This window comes from Haliotis cracherodii, unplaced genomic scaffold (assembly GCF_022045235.1).
Source record: "Haliotis cracherodii isolate W230 unplaced genomic scaffold, xgHalCrac1.p SCAF_1, whole genome shotgun sequence".
Lineage (NCBI taxonomy): Eukaryota > Metazoa > Mollusca > Gastropoda > Lepetellida > Haliotidae > Haliotis > Haliotis cracherodii.
In genome coordinates, this window is record NW_027266264.1 from 4,021,917 (window position 1) to 4,038,947 (window position 17,031).

General features: G+C 40.3%; 2 protein-coding genes across 2 annotated transcripts in view; one reads left to right on the forward strand and one right to left on the reverse strand.

The window, feature by feature from the left end:
- LOC139453864 (focadhesin-like) overlaps window positions 1-17,031 on the reverse strand; it is a 347,871-nt gene that overhangs the window by 15,159 nt on the left and 315,681 nt on the right. The window lies entirely within an intron of this gene.
- On the forward strand, window positions 8,817-15,561 carry LOC139470635 (trichohyalin-like). Its single transcript, XM_071252919.1, has 4 exons — window positions 8,817-8,946; window positions 8,985-9,180; window positions 9,219-11,613; window positions 15,490-15,561. The coding sequence occupies exons 1-4, from the start codon at window positions 8,817-8,819 to the stop codon at window positions 15,559-15,561; spliced, it is 2,793 nt and encodes a 930-aa protein (XP_071109020.1).

A 17,031-nucleotide genomic window follows, 5' to 3' on the forward strand; every position in this document is an offset into this window, starting at 1 on the left:
ACCAGACACAGTGGGCGGTGGAGAAGGAATTTTTTTCCCAGGAATAAGTTTAAAATGACTTCATCTTGATAGTGGTTGTTTTTTATGTTTTCATTCATGTTTGACACCAAGATAAATTCCTTCTACATTTGTATACAACCTTGATAATGGGTAGTTGATACAAAAACACAGCTATTTCTCCGAATCTCTCTGGATTCAGGAAAAAGAAAATGTTTGATAAATGCCTGACAGCTCTGACAAACCCTCAGTAAAAAGTAAGGGTTTGTGATAAAACTTGATCAAAATTGATAGTAGTAAAAAAAAATCTGAACTGACATTTGAAAACTATTTGTTGACAATACTATGTCATTTATGTTTCCGACACTTGATCAGATACAACTTGTGAGTAATTAACAGCCATAAGCTTGAAGATAGAATGTCATGATTCAAATTCCAATATTTTCATGGCAAAGAAACACACATGTAACGAAATAGTGAACGAATGCACCTTACATTTTAGGTTACATTTTTTAAACGCAAATAAAAACAGATGGTACCAGACAGAACTATATGATCTTTTTGACAATATTCTAATGAGTGAGTGAATATGGCTTTTTTATAAGCAATATTCCAGCAACATCATAAGAAATGGGCTTCACACATTGTACCTGTGTGGGAATCAAACCCGGGCCTTCGGCATGCCTAGAGAACGCTTTAACCACTTGGCTACCCCACCACCCCTGACAATACACCAAACAGTTTACTTTGAATAACTTTTACAAACACAACTAAAGAAGATGTTTAACAAACAAATAACGAAATTGGTTAATTGGAGGCAAATGTTGTGTGTCCTGTGGTAAATACAAATCATTTTAAAGTGTCTGATACAGTAAAACAAATATGTGCATTACACAAACTCACAGACATGATGGGAGTCTTTCCAGGCATTGGAGACAGTAAATGTTTTTCTGATTATATCTGTTCCATTCCATGCTAGCCAGTTAGTAGCCTTTGTAGTGTGTGAGTATGGTTTTACACTGCTTATAGCAATATTCCAGCAATATCAAGGCGGGGACACCAGAAATGGGCTTCACACAGTGTACCCATGTTGGGAATCGAACCCAGGCCCTCGGCATGACGAGTGTACGCTTTAACAACAAGGCTGCCCGACTGCCCCGTCTGTTTGTAAATAACAGTGCTTAAGGCTCATTAATCCAAAGTAATTATTTTGCTAATTAGTTGCATGCGTGCATGCATCTGTGCGTGTGATTTGCTACATAAATGCTACAATCTTACCGGGATGTTAAACGCCATTTCGCCTCACTATATAAGAACAATAATTTGAACATGTTTATTAAAGCCATTTAACATCACCTAACTACGTGGCAGACTGGAACTCAGGACTTTGATGTGACCAGAGAATGCCGTAACCACTTGGCTACCCACTGTCCTTTTAACTCACAGAAAACCGCAGCAGCATGACCACTGTTTGTGAGTATCTGCAGACACAATGAGTATCTGCAGACTCCACACAATGAGTGAATGCAGACTCTACACAATGAGTGAATGCAGACTCTATACAATGAGTGAATGCAGACTCTACACAATGAGTGAATGCAGACTCCACACAATGAGTGAATGCAGACTCTACACAATGAGTGAATGCAGACTCTACACAATGAGTGAATGCAGACTCTACACAATGAGTATCTGCAGACTTCACACAATGAGTGAATGCAGACTCCACACAATGAGAATCTGCAGACTCTACACAATGAGTATCTGCAGACTCCACACAATGAGTGAATGCAGACTCCACACAATGAGTGAATGCAGACTCCACACAATGAGTGAATGTAGACTCCACACAATGAGTGAATGCAGACTCCACAAAATGAGAATCTGCAGACTCCACACAATGAGTGAATGCAGACTCCACACAATGAGTGAATGCAGACTCTACATAATGAGTGAATGCAGACTCCACATAATGAGTGAATGCAGACTCCACACAATGAGTGAATGCAGACTCAACACATTGAGTGAATGCAGACTCCACACAATGAGTGAATGCAGACTCCACACAATGAGTGAATGCAGACTCCACACAATGAGAATCTGCAGACTCTACACAATGAGTGAATGCAGACTCCACACAATGAGTGAATGCAGACTCTACATAATGAGTGAATGCAGCAAGCATTGGACCATACAAAAACACCTACCTCATCCTCCTTGAGCAGGACGATGGGCAAATACACTACCGTATTCAACGTAATAAGCGCCCCGCTCTAATAAGCGCCCATGGCGATATTTGCTAATATATTTGCAAGTGAACAAACCAAATTAGCACCCCTGATTGATTGATGTACACAAGACTTATCTATTTGTGTATCATACGCACTTGTGTGTTATATGCATCTTTAATTATGGGCAATTAAATTCTGGAAAATATATTTGTTTTTCTTGATATGCACATACTTTTCTGTTGTATCATTTCAAGCTGTCAGCATAAACTACGAAATTTACAATCTTTCAACTCTGTTTTTTTCTCTCAAAAATTATATTCTATAAGAGGCCCCTATTTCTAATTTGGAGAGAGCCCTGGGTGTTTATTACGTCGAATACAGTCCATGCGATACTTGGATGGCTTAGAATATCTGTGGCATATTTATTATCATTGTGGTTATGAAAATTCCATGAAATTGGAAGCACAGAGACGAAAAATAATTTCCGCTGCCACAAAAGTTGTGAATGAGAAAGCCATGTCTTCAGACTTAATGCAGACATAAAGATGCTCTCAGTTCTTGGAACGGGCACCACCGATGTATACATATGATTGCTGTGTATTCTGCTTTCATGTAGGTCATGACTAACCAAAATATCAAATAAGTTGTTTTCTTCACTCAAGCTGATAACGTAGTTTGCAAATAATGCCAATAAAATATCTCTTTGTATCTTTCACACTTTTGTGTGCACCTCTCATCTTCCGAAAAATTGCAATTCCATCATAATTTGTTCATAGTCACAGGATATTCTCAGACTTTGGAAGTGTTGTAGAAGCTATCAATCAAAACCTCCTGCTGCTAAGAAACATATATCTGTATTAAAAAACCCAGACATTGTCCAGTGAGATGTCTGGGAATGATAGCCTGCAAAGTATTATTGGACAAGGAATACCGGTTTGCATTTCAAGGGTTAATAGAAAGCATTCACCCATTCCGCGGGGCATGGTGACACAGTGTCCGGAAGTTCACAGCAGAGAGTTGGTTTTCACAGGTGACCACCCATCGGGTGACTGATAATGTGGGCAACAGAGCAGCTTCATTATCTAGAGATAACTGAGCAGGTTTATCAACTAGAGATAACTGAGCAGATTTATCAACTAGAGATCATTGAGAAGGTTCATCAACTAGAGATAATTGAGAAGGTTCATCAACTAGAGATAACTGAGCAGGTTTATCAACAAGAGATAATTTAGCAGCTTTATCAACTAGAGATAATTGACGAACTGTATCAACTTGAGATAACTGAGCAGATTTATCAACTACTCTGAGTGAGTGAGTGAGTACAGTGTTGTGTCACTTTCAGTAATATTCCCGTCTTATCCTCATAGATGACACAAGGTTCACACAAAAAACCCATGTGGGGAAACCCAAGGCTTTTGCAGTCTCAGAGAAAAATGAATACCGAAATTCATACCTTTAGAATTAACTTTACAAACTTTGTGCGATTTGGTTGCAGGGTACACATGGGAAACAATGCCCTGTCACGGGAGTCTAGCAACAGGGTGTCTGGCATCTTTGAGAGTGCATCAGCTCCACCGGATTATCTATCATCTTTACACATAATGTCATTGTCATTGCCCAGCGATGTTGAGAGTTTTCAATATTTATTACGAAATATAGTCTCCATGGTGCATTTGATAGCAACTGCAAGTTTATGAAGACATTTTTATTTTCAACATAGTTTTTTTTTTGTTTCAACTCAATTCATGACGCAAATGTTTATTAATGGGAACTAATATACATATAATATTTTTTGGATTCAGTAATTTTCATTACTATGCACAGTTTATTTTGTATTTATTCATTGATGCTGCATACATCCAAACATCGCCGGTCAGAACACCATCTTTATACCAAGGGCATCTTTTAAATAAATCAGGTTTGTGCAGACATGGATTGGATAAGAGCTGTGTTGTGGATTAGGGGGGATTTTTTCCCCCTTCTCATGCATTTCAAAGCATCGGCGCCAAAGTGTCAAAGTGTACAAATAAATGCACTTGTCATGGTATTCTGATCCATTTTACTTTTTTCAAATATTCAATAATTCACAACAAAACAAAAGTGATGTGGAACACACTGGCTAGAGGAAGCTGTCCTGGGACTTGCACCAAGTCACTTGGACTCGCGGCATTGTCTCGATGCCAATAACATCCTTGTTCCAGTGATCCACACAACCCTCCCATCTTTTCTGTCACAAAATCACCAAACGAAAGATTTAATACTCTGTGTACTCGTGAAGTCAACACCTGGAGACTTTTCATGTTTGTGACATATCAACACAATGTACTTATTCGTTGTCAACAATAGACAATATAATTATGTGCCAAAGCAGATTGTGTGTAAGAGGCAAAGTGGTGAAAATAAAGGATGACGTCTGCTGTCTACAAGTGCAGAGATACTGCTGCACATCAGGAAAGAGAAGAATTTAAAAAATCTTTACCAATCAGGATCCTGTAGATTAAGCAGACAATTTTGCCAAATGACATCGTGATCATTCGTTAATATCTGTAGGATAAAGCCATGTGACACCATGCTACCCTGTCACCTTGTCATCCCCTTCCGTAACTTTCAAGGCATGACTAGATACTAGGGCTGGGATGAGTCCAAATTTACTACCCGAGTACCCAACCCCCTACTACCCGACCCTTTCCCGTTACCCACTGAGACCAACAGCATAGCCCTGGCAAAACGTATGAGATACATGTATTGAACAATCTGGTCATTCATACACTGAAGTTGAATTAAGTTATATCTTTATTCAACCACATGAAAAATCAGAAAGAAATGCGAACATTCGTAGTTTAACCACAGTGTTCTAGATAATTTTTGTCATTAAACAATATATCACATGACTAACCACCGGTCCGGGTAGTACTGTGGGTACCCGAGTTACCCGTCCCAGCCCTACAAGATACAATTGCACTCAGTGTGGATGAAGCTGCGTAAGATTAACACTAGCAAGGTCACCCTACCGCAGAGATCGTCCTCATGAGAAGATGAGAAGATGGTAAATTCTGAAGGTCCTCCAACAACAATGGATATGCACTTAGATGAAAGTATTTGGAATCTATATGATTCTATAACACTCATGACACTGTATTTCTTTCATCTGATGCAAGTGAGTGAGTGAGGTTTCAAGCTGCTTTTAGCTATATTCCAGCAATGGGCTTCACGGGGGACACCAGAAATGGGCTTCACGCATTAATGACATTAAATGTTTTACTGATTATATCTATTCCATTCCATGCTAGCCAGTTAGTAGCATTTGTAGTGTGTGAGTATGGTTTTACGCCGCTTTTAGCAATATTCCAGCAATATCATGGCAAGGGACACCAGAAATGTACACTGTACCCATGTTCGGAATCAAACCTGGGTCTTCAGCTTGATGAGCAAACACTTTAACCACTAGACTACCCGACTACCCGACTGCCTCTTTCATGTGAAGAAGAAAAAAGAATGAGGTATGATAAGGACCATTTGGGGCCCACTGTAACGTCAAGCTTCGGACTCATGACATGATCAAGTACAAATGTACAGTAAACTACGTTTATAACAAACACGTTTATACCAAACCGACAGATATAACAAACTGTTTTTGAGTCCCGTCCATTTGTTGTAATATAGGCTGCATATGTGCCTATAACAAACTATGGTTATAACAAACAAAAATTAGCGGTCCCTTTTAGTTCGTTATAACCTTAGTTTACTGTACATCTAAAATGTGACTATTAGCAAGTCCTTGACACAGTATTAATTCTTACATGTTTTTGTCTTTATACCTACTGCTAAAGCTGCTTGGGTTTAAGATTTGCACCTGTTCAAACAAAAGAAAAACTTTTCTGAAAATATGTTTTAAATCAGCCTTCTTGAATTTAAATTCAGTCTCGTTACAAGTTCAAACCATTAGGGCAAGAAAAAAGACTTTTTGTAATTCATATTGACATGTCTAATCTTTAAAAATCAACACACAAGCTAATAGTCCATGTGTCTATGGATGCCATAACAACATTTGTAGCATTGAAAACAATTTGCGTAACAGAAGTCCTATCTGTGGAAGTAATTACTGCCTATGGACCATCAACTGCATTGTGAAGACTTCACATGAATCTTTGCCCTCAAACCCAGTTCTCCAGGCACTGCAGTGTCCCTAGCCCAATTCTGGACCCAAGGTCACAAACAAGGTCAACTGGCTATCAGTACTATGTAAAAGATGAAATATAGGTTTGGGTTGGAAATGTATATCCCGAGGGAATGAGGTATGTTAAATGGGGTTTATCAGATGTGGTGTTCAAGATTATTGCACTTATATAACGCGGCGCGTGTATGTGTGTTTCTTGCTGCTTGTACAAGTCCGGACTAATGTTGATTTTATAGTGCTTGCCCACTGAGATACCATGCCACAGTTTAACAGGAATACCTAACTCAGATACAGTATAGTGACTACAAGCTGATTAGTCCTTTTTTTATCCCCTTGATGCCAAGCACTAGGCAGAGTAACCACAAGAACATCTTTTAACGTCTTTTGAAATACCAGGACTGGGGATTGAACCATTGACCTTCCACTCTCTGGACAGATGCTCTATCCACTCGACCACAGAGGCTGAGATTGTAAACGTGACCGTTCCAGGGTTGGGTTTGCAAAACCTGAGGCTACTCTCAGGTTTTGCAATCACAACCAAAACCAATAAGTGTTACATCTATCTTAGGCGATTAATTGTCTTAAAGGTGGTTTACCAAATAATTTCATTTTGTTCTTTTTGTAATACAATGTCGGTGGTCAGCAACAAAAAATATCAACTCCACTCAAGATGCACATGGATGTGGCCCTTTTTCCTGCAATCGGACATTTCATATCCAAGATCCGTAACACTTTTTGGTCGACATGGCTTCAACTATGTATTTCGCTATGTATTTCACAATGAATTTTCTTTTCAACACAAACCAATTTGAGTGATAATTAATGTTAACCAAACCCCCAACTTTATCACCTCAAATACCAACAATAATGAAGAAATATATCAGAATGAACTGAGGAAAAACGGGGCGATAGGGGTTAATGTGACAGTTAATGATTATTTGGTGGAAAAAATACACATGTGCATCTCCGCTGTGCGATTTTATACATTTGTAGCTCGTACTCATGACCCTTCAGCAAATGCACAAAATCATGAAACAATACTTAAAAGGTGGAATTAAGAACTGTCAGAAAATCAACCTTCACACATGAAGCAGACTGTGAATATAAGAATACAAGTTTGAAAAAATAGAAATACAAAGACGATATCTGACGTCTATATTTAGAGTACCTAAACACCCTGTCAAAAGCAACTGTAATATATGACGATTATTCAACAAATACTTTCTGTTGTACCATGTTACATGCCAAAAATGAGTGCAATGTCCATCACTTTGTTATTTTATTAAGTGAAATATATAAATATAAACAATTATTATTCCACATTTGTAAAACATGGTCAGCATGAATCGCAAACCAAGTCACAAGAACAAAACCATGAGATTAAGCAAATATATGCACAGTTTCTCGTTCTGGGTTCATCTCCCTCTCTCTCTCTCTCATGGCAGCATCTGTTTCAATATATGCCAGACCTACCATGTATCAATGCCTGTAGGTACACGCTAGTAATCACCTGCCACAATATATAACCTGGCTTCCAATGTGTCTGGACAGCATCACGTCACACAACCCCCTTTGTGGCAACCCCCTCCCAAAACACATAGCAATGAGGCCACACAGACTTGATCAGATGTTACACATGACAAGCAGGGCTTGCATGTGCTCTGTCTCATGGGATGAGCGGAACATGGTCTTATTTGATGTTTGAAGCTGAAATACTATTTGATGCTCAATTATTGACTGAACATACACCCCGATGGGTTCATAAATCACTGTGTAACTTGATAGAACAAGTCATGAGCAGTGGTACCAATGCTTGTGTCTATTACTGACATGTCAAGTTTACTAAGGCCTTTAGGAATGGATTTTTCCAGCACCAACACAATTTAATTTCGTAGGAGTCATAAATGCAAGGTGTAATATGTGGTTTTGTTAAGTCTCAAGGCATAATGTTTACAGATGAGCTCCATTATCTTGTCCACTTTCTGTTACAAGCCAATTAGAGCATGTGTAGATGGAGATGGGCCAGTGTCCCTGCCACTGTTGCCCGGGGGTCACTGTAGGTCACTGATGGATTTGGCAGGTAGGCCTATTACTACTAAAGTGATATGACAGGTGATACAGAAGGGATCAATGTATCATGGTGGAGTCTCCCAGCTCACAGTCAATACTCACGGTCTTCTTTGAAATATAGGAGAGGAGTCGGGTGGGTAGCACTGGTGGGGAAGGATAATGGGTGTGTAGGGTGGGAGGAAGGGGTGTGAGGGGTGTGAGGGGTGATATGGTTGGGGGAAAGAGTGGGAGGAAGGGGTGTGAGGGGTGTGAGGGGTGATATGGTTGGGGGAAAGAGTGGGAGGAAGGGGTGGGTGGAAAGAGTGGGAGGAAGGGGTGGGTGGAAAGAGTGGGAGAAAAGAATGGGAGCAAAGAGTGGGAGGAAAGAGTGGGAGAAAAGAGTGGGAGGAAAGAGTGGGAAGAAAGAGTGGGAAGAAAGAGTGGGAGAAAAGAATGGTAGAAAAGAGTTGGAGGAAAGAGAGGGAGGAAAGAGTGGGAAGAAAGAGTGGGAAGAAAGAGTGGGAATAAAGAGTGGGAGGAAAGAGAAGGAGGAAAGAGTGGGAAGAAAGAGTGGGAAGAAAGAGTGGGAAGAAAGAGAGGGAGAAAAGAGCGGGAGGAAAGAGTGGGAAGAAAGAGTGGGAGGAAAGAGAGGGAGGAAAGAGTGGGAAGAAAGAGTGGGAAGAAAGAGTGGGAGGAAAGAGAGGGAGGAAAGAGTGGGAGGAAAGAGTGGGAGGAAAGAGAGGGAGGAAAGAGTGGGAGAAAAGAGTTGGAGGAAAGAGAGGGAGGAAAGAGTGGGAGGAAAGAGTGGGAGGAAAGAGTGGGAAGAAAGAGTGGGAAGAAAGAGAGGGAGGAAAGAGTGGGAAGAAAGAGTGGGAAGAAAGAGTGGGAAGAAAGAGTGGAAAGAAAGAGAGGGAGGAAAGAGTGGGAAGAAAGAGTGGGAAGAAAGAGAGGGAGAAAAGAGAGGGAGAAAAGAGTTGGAGGAAAGAGAGGGAGGAAAGAGTGGGAGAAAAGAGTTGGAGGAAAGAGAGGGAGGAAAGAGTGGGAGGAAAGAGTGGGAAGAAAGAGTGGGAAGAAAGAGTGGGAGAAAAGAGTGGGAGGAAAGAGAGGGAGAAAAGAATGGAAGGAAAGAGTGGGAGGAAAGAGTGGGAAGAAAGAGTGGGAGAAAAGAATGGGAGAAAAGAGTTGGAGGAAAGAGCGGGAGGAAAGAGTGGGAAGAAAGAGTGGGAAGAAAGTGTGGGAAGAAAGAGTGGGAGGAAAGAGAGGGAGGAAAGAGTGGGAGAAAAGAGTTGGAGAAAAGAGAGGGAGGAAAGAGAGGGAAGAAAGAGTGGGAGGAAAGAGTGGGAAGAAAGAGTGGGAATAAAGAGTGGGAGAAAAGAGTTGGAGGAAAGAATGGAAGCAAAGAGTGGGAGGAAAGAGTTGGAGGAAAGAGAGGGGGGAAAGAGTTGGAGGAAAGAGAGGGGGGAAAGAGAAGGAAGAAAGAGTGGGAGGAAAGAGTGGGAGAAAAGAGTGGGAGGAAAGAGTGGGAGAAAAGAGTTGGAGGAAAGAGTGGGAGGAAAGAGTGGGAAGAAAGAGAAGGAGAAAAGAGTGGGAGGAAAGAGTGGGAGGAAAGAGTGGGAAGAAAGAGAGGGAGAAAAGAGTGGGAAGAAAGAGTGGGAAGAAAGAGTGGGAGAAAAGAGTGGGAGGAAAGAGTGGGAGGAAAGAGTGGGAGGAAAGAGTGGGAAGAAAGAGAGGGAGAAAAGAGTGGGAGGAAAGAGTAGGAGGAAAGAGCGGGAAGAAAGAGTGGGAAGAAAGAGTGGGAGGAAAGAGTGGGAGGAAAGAGTGGGAAGAAAGAGAGGGAGAAAAGAGTGGGAGGAAAGAGTGGGAGGAAAGAGTGGGAAGAAAGAGAGGGAGAAAAGAGTGGGAAGAAAGAGTGGGAAGAAAAAGAGGGAAGGAAGAGTGGGAGGAAAGGGTGGGAGGAAAGGGTGGGAGGAAAGAGTGGGAGGAAAGAGTGGGAGGAAAGAGTGGGAAGAAAGAGCGGGAGAAAAGAGTGGGAAGAAAGAGTGGGAAGAAAAAGAGGGAGAAAAGAGTGGGAGGAAAGAGTGGGAGGAAAGAGTGGGAAGAAAAAGAGGGAAGGAAGAGTGGGAGGAAAGAGTGGGAAGAAAGAGTGGGAAGAAAGAGTGGGAAGAAAGAGAGGGAGGAAAGAGTGGGAAGAAAGAGTGGGAAGAAAGAGTGGGAAGAAAGAGTGGGAGGAAAGAGTGGGAAGAAAAAGAGGGAAGGAAGAGTGGGAGGAAAGAGTGGGAAGAAAGAGTGGGAAGAAAGAGTGGGAATAAAGAGTGGGAAGAAAGAATGGGAAGAAAGAGTGGGAGGAAAGAGTGGGAGGAAAGAGTGGGAAGAAAAAGAGGGAAGGAAGAGTGGGAGGAAAGAGTGGGAAGAAAGAGTGGGAATAAAGAGTGGGAAGAAAGAGAGGGAGGAAAGAGTGGGAGGAAAGAGTGGGAAGAAAGAGTGGGAATAAAAAGTGGGAAGAAAGAGAGGGAGGAAAGAGTGGGAAGAAAGAGTGGGAAGAAAGAGTGGGAAGAAAGAGTGGGAGCAAAGAGTGGGAGGAAAGAGTGGGAAGAAAGAGTGGGAAGAAAGAGTGGGAGGAAAGAGTGGGAAGAAAGAGTGGGAAGAAAGAGTGGGAATAAAGAGTGGGAAGAAAGAGAGGGAGGAAAGAGTGGGAGGAAAGAGTGGGAAGAAAGAGTGGGAATAAAGAGTGGGAAGAAAGAGAGGGAGGAAAGAGTGGGAAGAAAGAGTGGGAAGAAAGATTGGGAGAAAAGAGGGGGAAGAAAAAGAGTGGGAGGAAGAGTGGGAAGAAAGAGAGTGAGGAAAGAGTGGGAGGAAAGAGTGGGAAGAAAGAGTGGGAATAAAGAGTGGGAAGAAAGAGAGGGAGGAAAGAGTGGGAAGAAAGAGTGGGAAGAAAGAGTGGGAAGAAAGAGTGGGAAGAAAGAGAGGGAGGAAAGAGTGGGAAGAAAGAGTGGGAGGAAAGAGTGGGAAGAAAGAGTGGGAGGAAAGAGAGGGAGGAAAGAGTGGGAAGAAAGAGTGGGAGGAAAGAGTGGGAAGAAAGAGTGGGAAGAAAGAGTGGGAAGAAAGAGTGGGAAGAAAGAGTGGGAGGAAAGAGTGGGAAGAAAGAGCGGGAGTGAGATGGTAGGATTAAGTGACTGACTGACTGAGTAAGTCTGCAGGATTGTCACACCCAGGGATTGGGATAGATTCGGTAAGATGGAAGGGTTTGTTAGGGGTGAGTGAGGAATAGTCAATAAGGATTACTATGGTTCTGGGTAAGTAAAATCAACAAAATGAAAAATGATCATCTACTATGAGAAAATCACAACCAAATGTTACAAAATTTCAAGTGTAATCAAAACATGGACACCAAGCACAGAAATGTATGTGAAATTAACTATAATCGCCACAAAATAAGCTGCAACAAATTCAACATAAAGGTGTATACATGTAACTATAATCATTGCCAGCTGTAAGACAAACAGCATATATTTTCAATTTCAAGGTAAACTCTTAAAGTCCTTTGAAGGGCTCCCTTCTTTTGTCAGCTCAACAAAATGGCGTTCCCATAAATAATACACGCAAAGCATCCAGGAAAAATAAGGCTAAGAAATGCCAATCCAGCTTTCTTTGATAAGGATAAAACCCAGTGAATCATCTAAGTGACTAATCCATCTGACTTCTGTTTCCAAGAAAGATAATGCCAAGTTGGTCCGAGACCTGCCATGTTGATGACCTTGAGTCACAATGTTAGAGCTGCTCTTCACTGAGCATCCAAGACAAATCCCTCCATCTGTGAAGTCGACAATCTAAATGTCACCATGTTGGGCACAACTAGGACAAGATCTGTCAACACTTACCAGGAGCAAGATGACATCACTGACGACAGGGGATAATCTTATCAGTGGGACATTCACACTCAAAATAACATTTCTGTCAAAACAATTTCTGAGAGAAGACCTTCTTCATCTTTCATGTGAATATTGCTGATGGATAGAACAGGAACAAATGTAAAGTTGCTGCCACTTTGATCATCCAGCCCTGTCCTAAAATGGTATAATCTGCTTGCAGAGACGTCCTCCTTAAACATGCTATGTCCCTGGCTTTATATCTCAAACAATCCTGCAAATACAGACAAAGACATGATTGTGTCACCTTTCTATCAAGAGAAACCATAAACAACAGACTGCTATAGACTCATTTTAGGTTTGCCTTTGAAATAAAATTGCATACTCAAAATAAAATTGTTTGGTTTTACACCCTTTGAAACATATTAAAAGATAGGTTAATTTGGGAGGAATGACCGAAGGGACACAAATCGTAGGTGTTGACAGGCAAAGAATAAAAATTGAGCTGAATTTCGGATTCAACTGAAGACAGTGGATTGTGTTAATGCCAACGGATGAAACTATGATACATGGTTTAGCCATTGATCATGGCAAATATACTGCTTGAAAGAAGTTAAGGACCACTCAATTCTCACAAATTACTAAAGCTAATATTTCAAGTTATAACTCTTGTAATATACCCTTTGTACCCTTTGTTATTTTCCACCTTTTGTTATCTTATTAATCTTGTTGTCCTTACATGTACATATATATATATATATATATATATGCTCTCTGCCTCATGGCATTCATTCACCTGATGAAGGAGTAAGCATATACTTCGAAACATTGTGATCCTCATAATAAAGAAGTTGACATCCATATATTCTCTTCCTTATTGTAATATAGTAAGGATCGGGTGGTCCTTAATGTCTTTTAGTAGTGTATGACAGATATCTTGATTGCATGTCTTTCTCACTCACAACACTTAATAGTTGTACAATGTGCTGTATTCACAGCACAGAGCTTGGGTGTCATTGTCATGGAGCTCTTATCCCTGTTCTCTTACATTGCAACAAAATCCACATCATTTCAAAGCATAAACAAAATATTCATAAATAGTTTGAAAAACATAACATGCACATGGACCCATCTTCATATTTGATTGAGTGAGTGAGTATGGTTAAACTCCACTTTTAACTGTATTACAGTTATATTGTGGCATGTCAGCTTAATGTGGGAAGAAAGCCTGAAGTGATGCAGATCTTGGACGTTTACCACTTTGGTGAAACCCACAAGCACGGGTATGGTGCTGACAAACCTTGAAACATGATCGGAGCGAACCGGGATTCAAACCCATAATCATTGGTTTCTGGCATGCACAAGGGAAGCAACTCTGCACAGTGAATCTCGGCACCAGTGCCCCCTTGATATTTGAGCACTGCTTTTGAAACATGCAGATTTATCATGGTGGTTTCTGTTGCCAGATAGATAGATAGAGTTTGCTCATAACGATACATCCATAACATTGCTCCACGGACAGACAAACAGGGTACACTCCCTGACATACTGCCAGCACAAGACAGCCATAATGGCTTGACAGACAGGTGGTAACTGGTGCTGTCGTCCAATTGGCTTGACACTTGACTGCGGGGCGATGTCAGGATTAACATTGCCTAGCCTTCCAGTTTGGGAAACAATTAGTTCCGAACGCCAATACACTAGTAGTTACATGAGTTAAATTAGACTGATCATATTTAGTTTCCATTCAGTCCGTTCCAAATTTTGGATAATTTGTTTTATTTCTTTTCGTTTGATTCCACAATTTGGATGTCAAGTATGGCTACCTGCAACACATAAATACTTGTCCAGCTTGCTCCAAACAGGGAGTATTTCCATATTATTACCACTTTATTACAACCTTTCTCTGACATCATGGTGTTACCTCAATATAAAGCAGGTTTCATATTGAGCTGTCATCAACATGAAGCAGGTTTCATATTGAGCTGTCATCAATGGTATTACCAATTCATCCAAACTACAAGCAAGAACTGCTGTAGGCTCGGCTTCCATGCAACTTGTGTCACTTAGGGTACTGGGTCTCGATGAGAATAAGAATCCAGCACTGCCTATTACCATCCAGTTACACACAAGTAGAAGGGCTTGGATGGCATTATTTACTGGGTTTGAATCCAATATTCAGATTATATTTACTGGGTATGAATCCCATTTTCAGCTCATATTTAATGGGTACAAATCCCATTTTCAGGTTATATATACTGGGTTTGAATCCCATTTTCCCTCTCACTCCCATTACTCTGCTCCAGTAACCTATAACCTATAACCCTTATTAGGAATACTAAGAGACTTGATTTGTCTTGTTTAACCCATACATAACTGTTTCAGAGACTAGGTGTTTGTTGACTGGACCTGACCACCTAATCCATTAAGTCACCTTGATGGATAAACAAAGGTTGCTTGGGCCTATTGTATCCAGGAATCCCCAAGGATTGTTCAATAATGATGCCTTGAACAAACTAAAAGTACTTTATGCCATTATCATCACCAGACATAACTATTCGGTTTTGTGCTTTATCAGAAAAAGAATTTTAACATTTTATATGAAACTGAATTACAATCTTCCCGAGGCAAGAGACTATAAAAGTCCAGTTTCCACCATTGCCGAACGAGGCTGGAATTACTGGGCTCGATTGCAGCGCAACCAGTGGCTATTACCAGTTATGTCCCTTCTAAGCCTCTCCTGTTGACCAATCAGATACCATCTCTCGTATCTCGGGAAGATGCTGAATTACTTGCCTTTTTTGCAACATCTGCAAAGCTTTACTGGCACCTTGGAAACATTTGACACTAGAATATTTCATTAATGTCACTTAATGACATTATGATTCTAAACTAAATTAACTTTTATTCAGTTTACTTTTCATGTTCCTTTTTTTGTTAACCAAATCTCCACCAGTTGAAATGTAATGCTGATTGCGCCTTGTACAAACTTGAAACTGTCTATAGTCATTTTTTTACACAGGGTTTCACATCTCTTGCGACTGTGCCTTAAGAGTGGAAAATGTTGCAACTTTTTTCATGAAGTTGATTGAAGAACAACAACACAAATCAACAAACAAACCAAATGGCTGAGTACCATTTGATCACACTTTGGTGTCCTCATTGTTAGGAACATGCCGTGTTCCAGCGCCATCAGTCCAGCAGTTCCAGAAAAGAGAAACAGAAGAGTGTGGACAGATGAGGCAATGGATTCTGAAAGACTACAATGACTAACAAGAGACAAATGGGGTAAGACACAACTAGAGAGTAAATAACAACATTACCTTTTTCCCCATATTTACAAATTAATTTCATCCTTATCACATTTCAGAACAGTTAATGGATACAAAAATGCAACTTTTTGCGATGAACTATTTAGATGTATGAGGAGAGCAACCGATCAGTCCAAGTCATGAAAGGTCACTTTTAAGTTGACAAATTTGCCAGTATTCTCTCCACTAGTCTCCTTCATCTCCCCAAAAAGTTCCTAATTGACATTTGTCTTGCTCCTTTGGTTTAGAAACATCTTTTTTTTCAATTTGTAACAAGCAACAATTCTACAGCCTAAAAATGTTTTTCACAATGCTGTCTTTTTCGTTTTCCAACCATCACAGATCCACAGCTACCACACAGACAAATTAGTGCAAACTCACTCAATCTTAATACTTGCCTTGGCTGGTGTTTAGCTACACAATTTGCCAACTAATATCTCAAAAGCTTAATTACCATGTGGAACTGTGGCTTCAGTTTATCCATTCATTATAAAAATGATCCGTCACAGTGAGCTTGAGTGGTGTATTATAATTGCCTGATCAAAGTCACATGATCTGTTGTTGTGTAGTCCATAAGACTAGTTTATCGTTATAAATAGTTTCTGAATGGTTATTTCTTTCTTTATGACTTTAACCAGCTAATACTGGAGCCAAAATGTGCAGAGGAAAGAGAGTTGTGGACAATTATGCTCCATGCTGTTCTTAGTTTAACAAGACTGACTTTTAATGAATGAAGACTAATTAGCAATTAAAGTACCAGATACAGCAGCTCACCTCCCAACTGATCATCAATACCATACTGATTTGACCGATTGATCTTTTAAGAACAGACATTCCTTCAACGAAATTGCAAAGGATTACTACTGCGAAGTCTTGGTGTTTTGGGTTATGTTTGGGAATGTTGAAGTAAAGATCAACATCAAAATGGTTATGCATATGAGTAAAACCATTAAAAACCATAATATTGGTTAAATTCAACATAAATCACAACCTTATTTAACTTAAACCCCCAGCTGTAAAGTCATTTACATTTCTAATGCAATTCTCAATGACCATGATCTTAAGACTTGAAGCAATTTCATCACAGATTATTCCTTTTTAGAATCCCTATTCACAAATGTTGTGAAATGTTCAAATTAATGAAGATAGATCTATCAAAGACATACTTCAGAGATGTTTCTCCTTTCATCAAATAGTAGGAACAAGGATCCATTTTTTGCTGTGCAGAGTTGTCTTCCTTTGTCATCTTAGGATCCTCTGGTTATTGGATTCATTTCAAGATTTGCCCCAGTTGTGATCTTTGGTTTGTGTGAGCGAAGGGATGCAAGCTTTAGGCCTTCACAACGTTGCGTGGTGAAATGTACAAGCATAAACATGATGCTTACAAGAATCATAATTTG

Coding starts and splice junctions, on each gene's coding strand:
- LOC139470635 (XM_071252919.1), top strand. CDS start 8,817: ATGGGAGCAAAGAGTGGGAGGAAAGAGTGGGAGAAAAGAGTGGGAGGA. Junction 9,181..9,218: donor GGAAAGAGTGGGAGGAAAGA/GTGGGAGGAAAG, acceptor GTGGGAGAAAAG/AGTTGGAGGAAAGAGAGGGA. Junction 11,614..15,489: donor GAAAGAGCGGGAGTGAGATG/GTAGGATTAAGT, acceptor CCTCATTGTTAG/GAACATGCCGTGTTCCAGCG.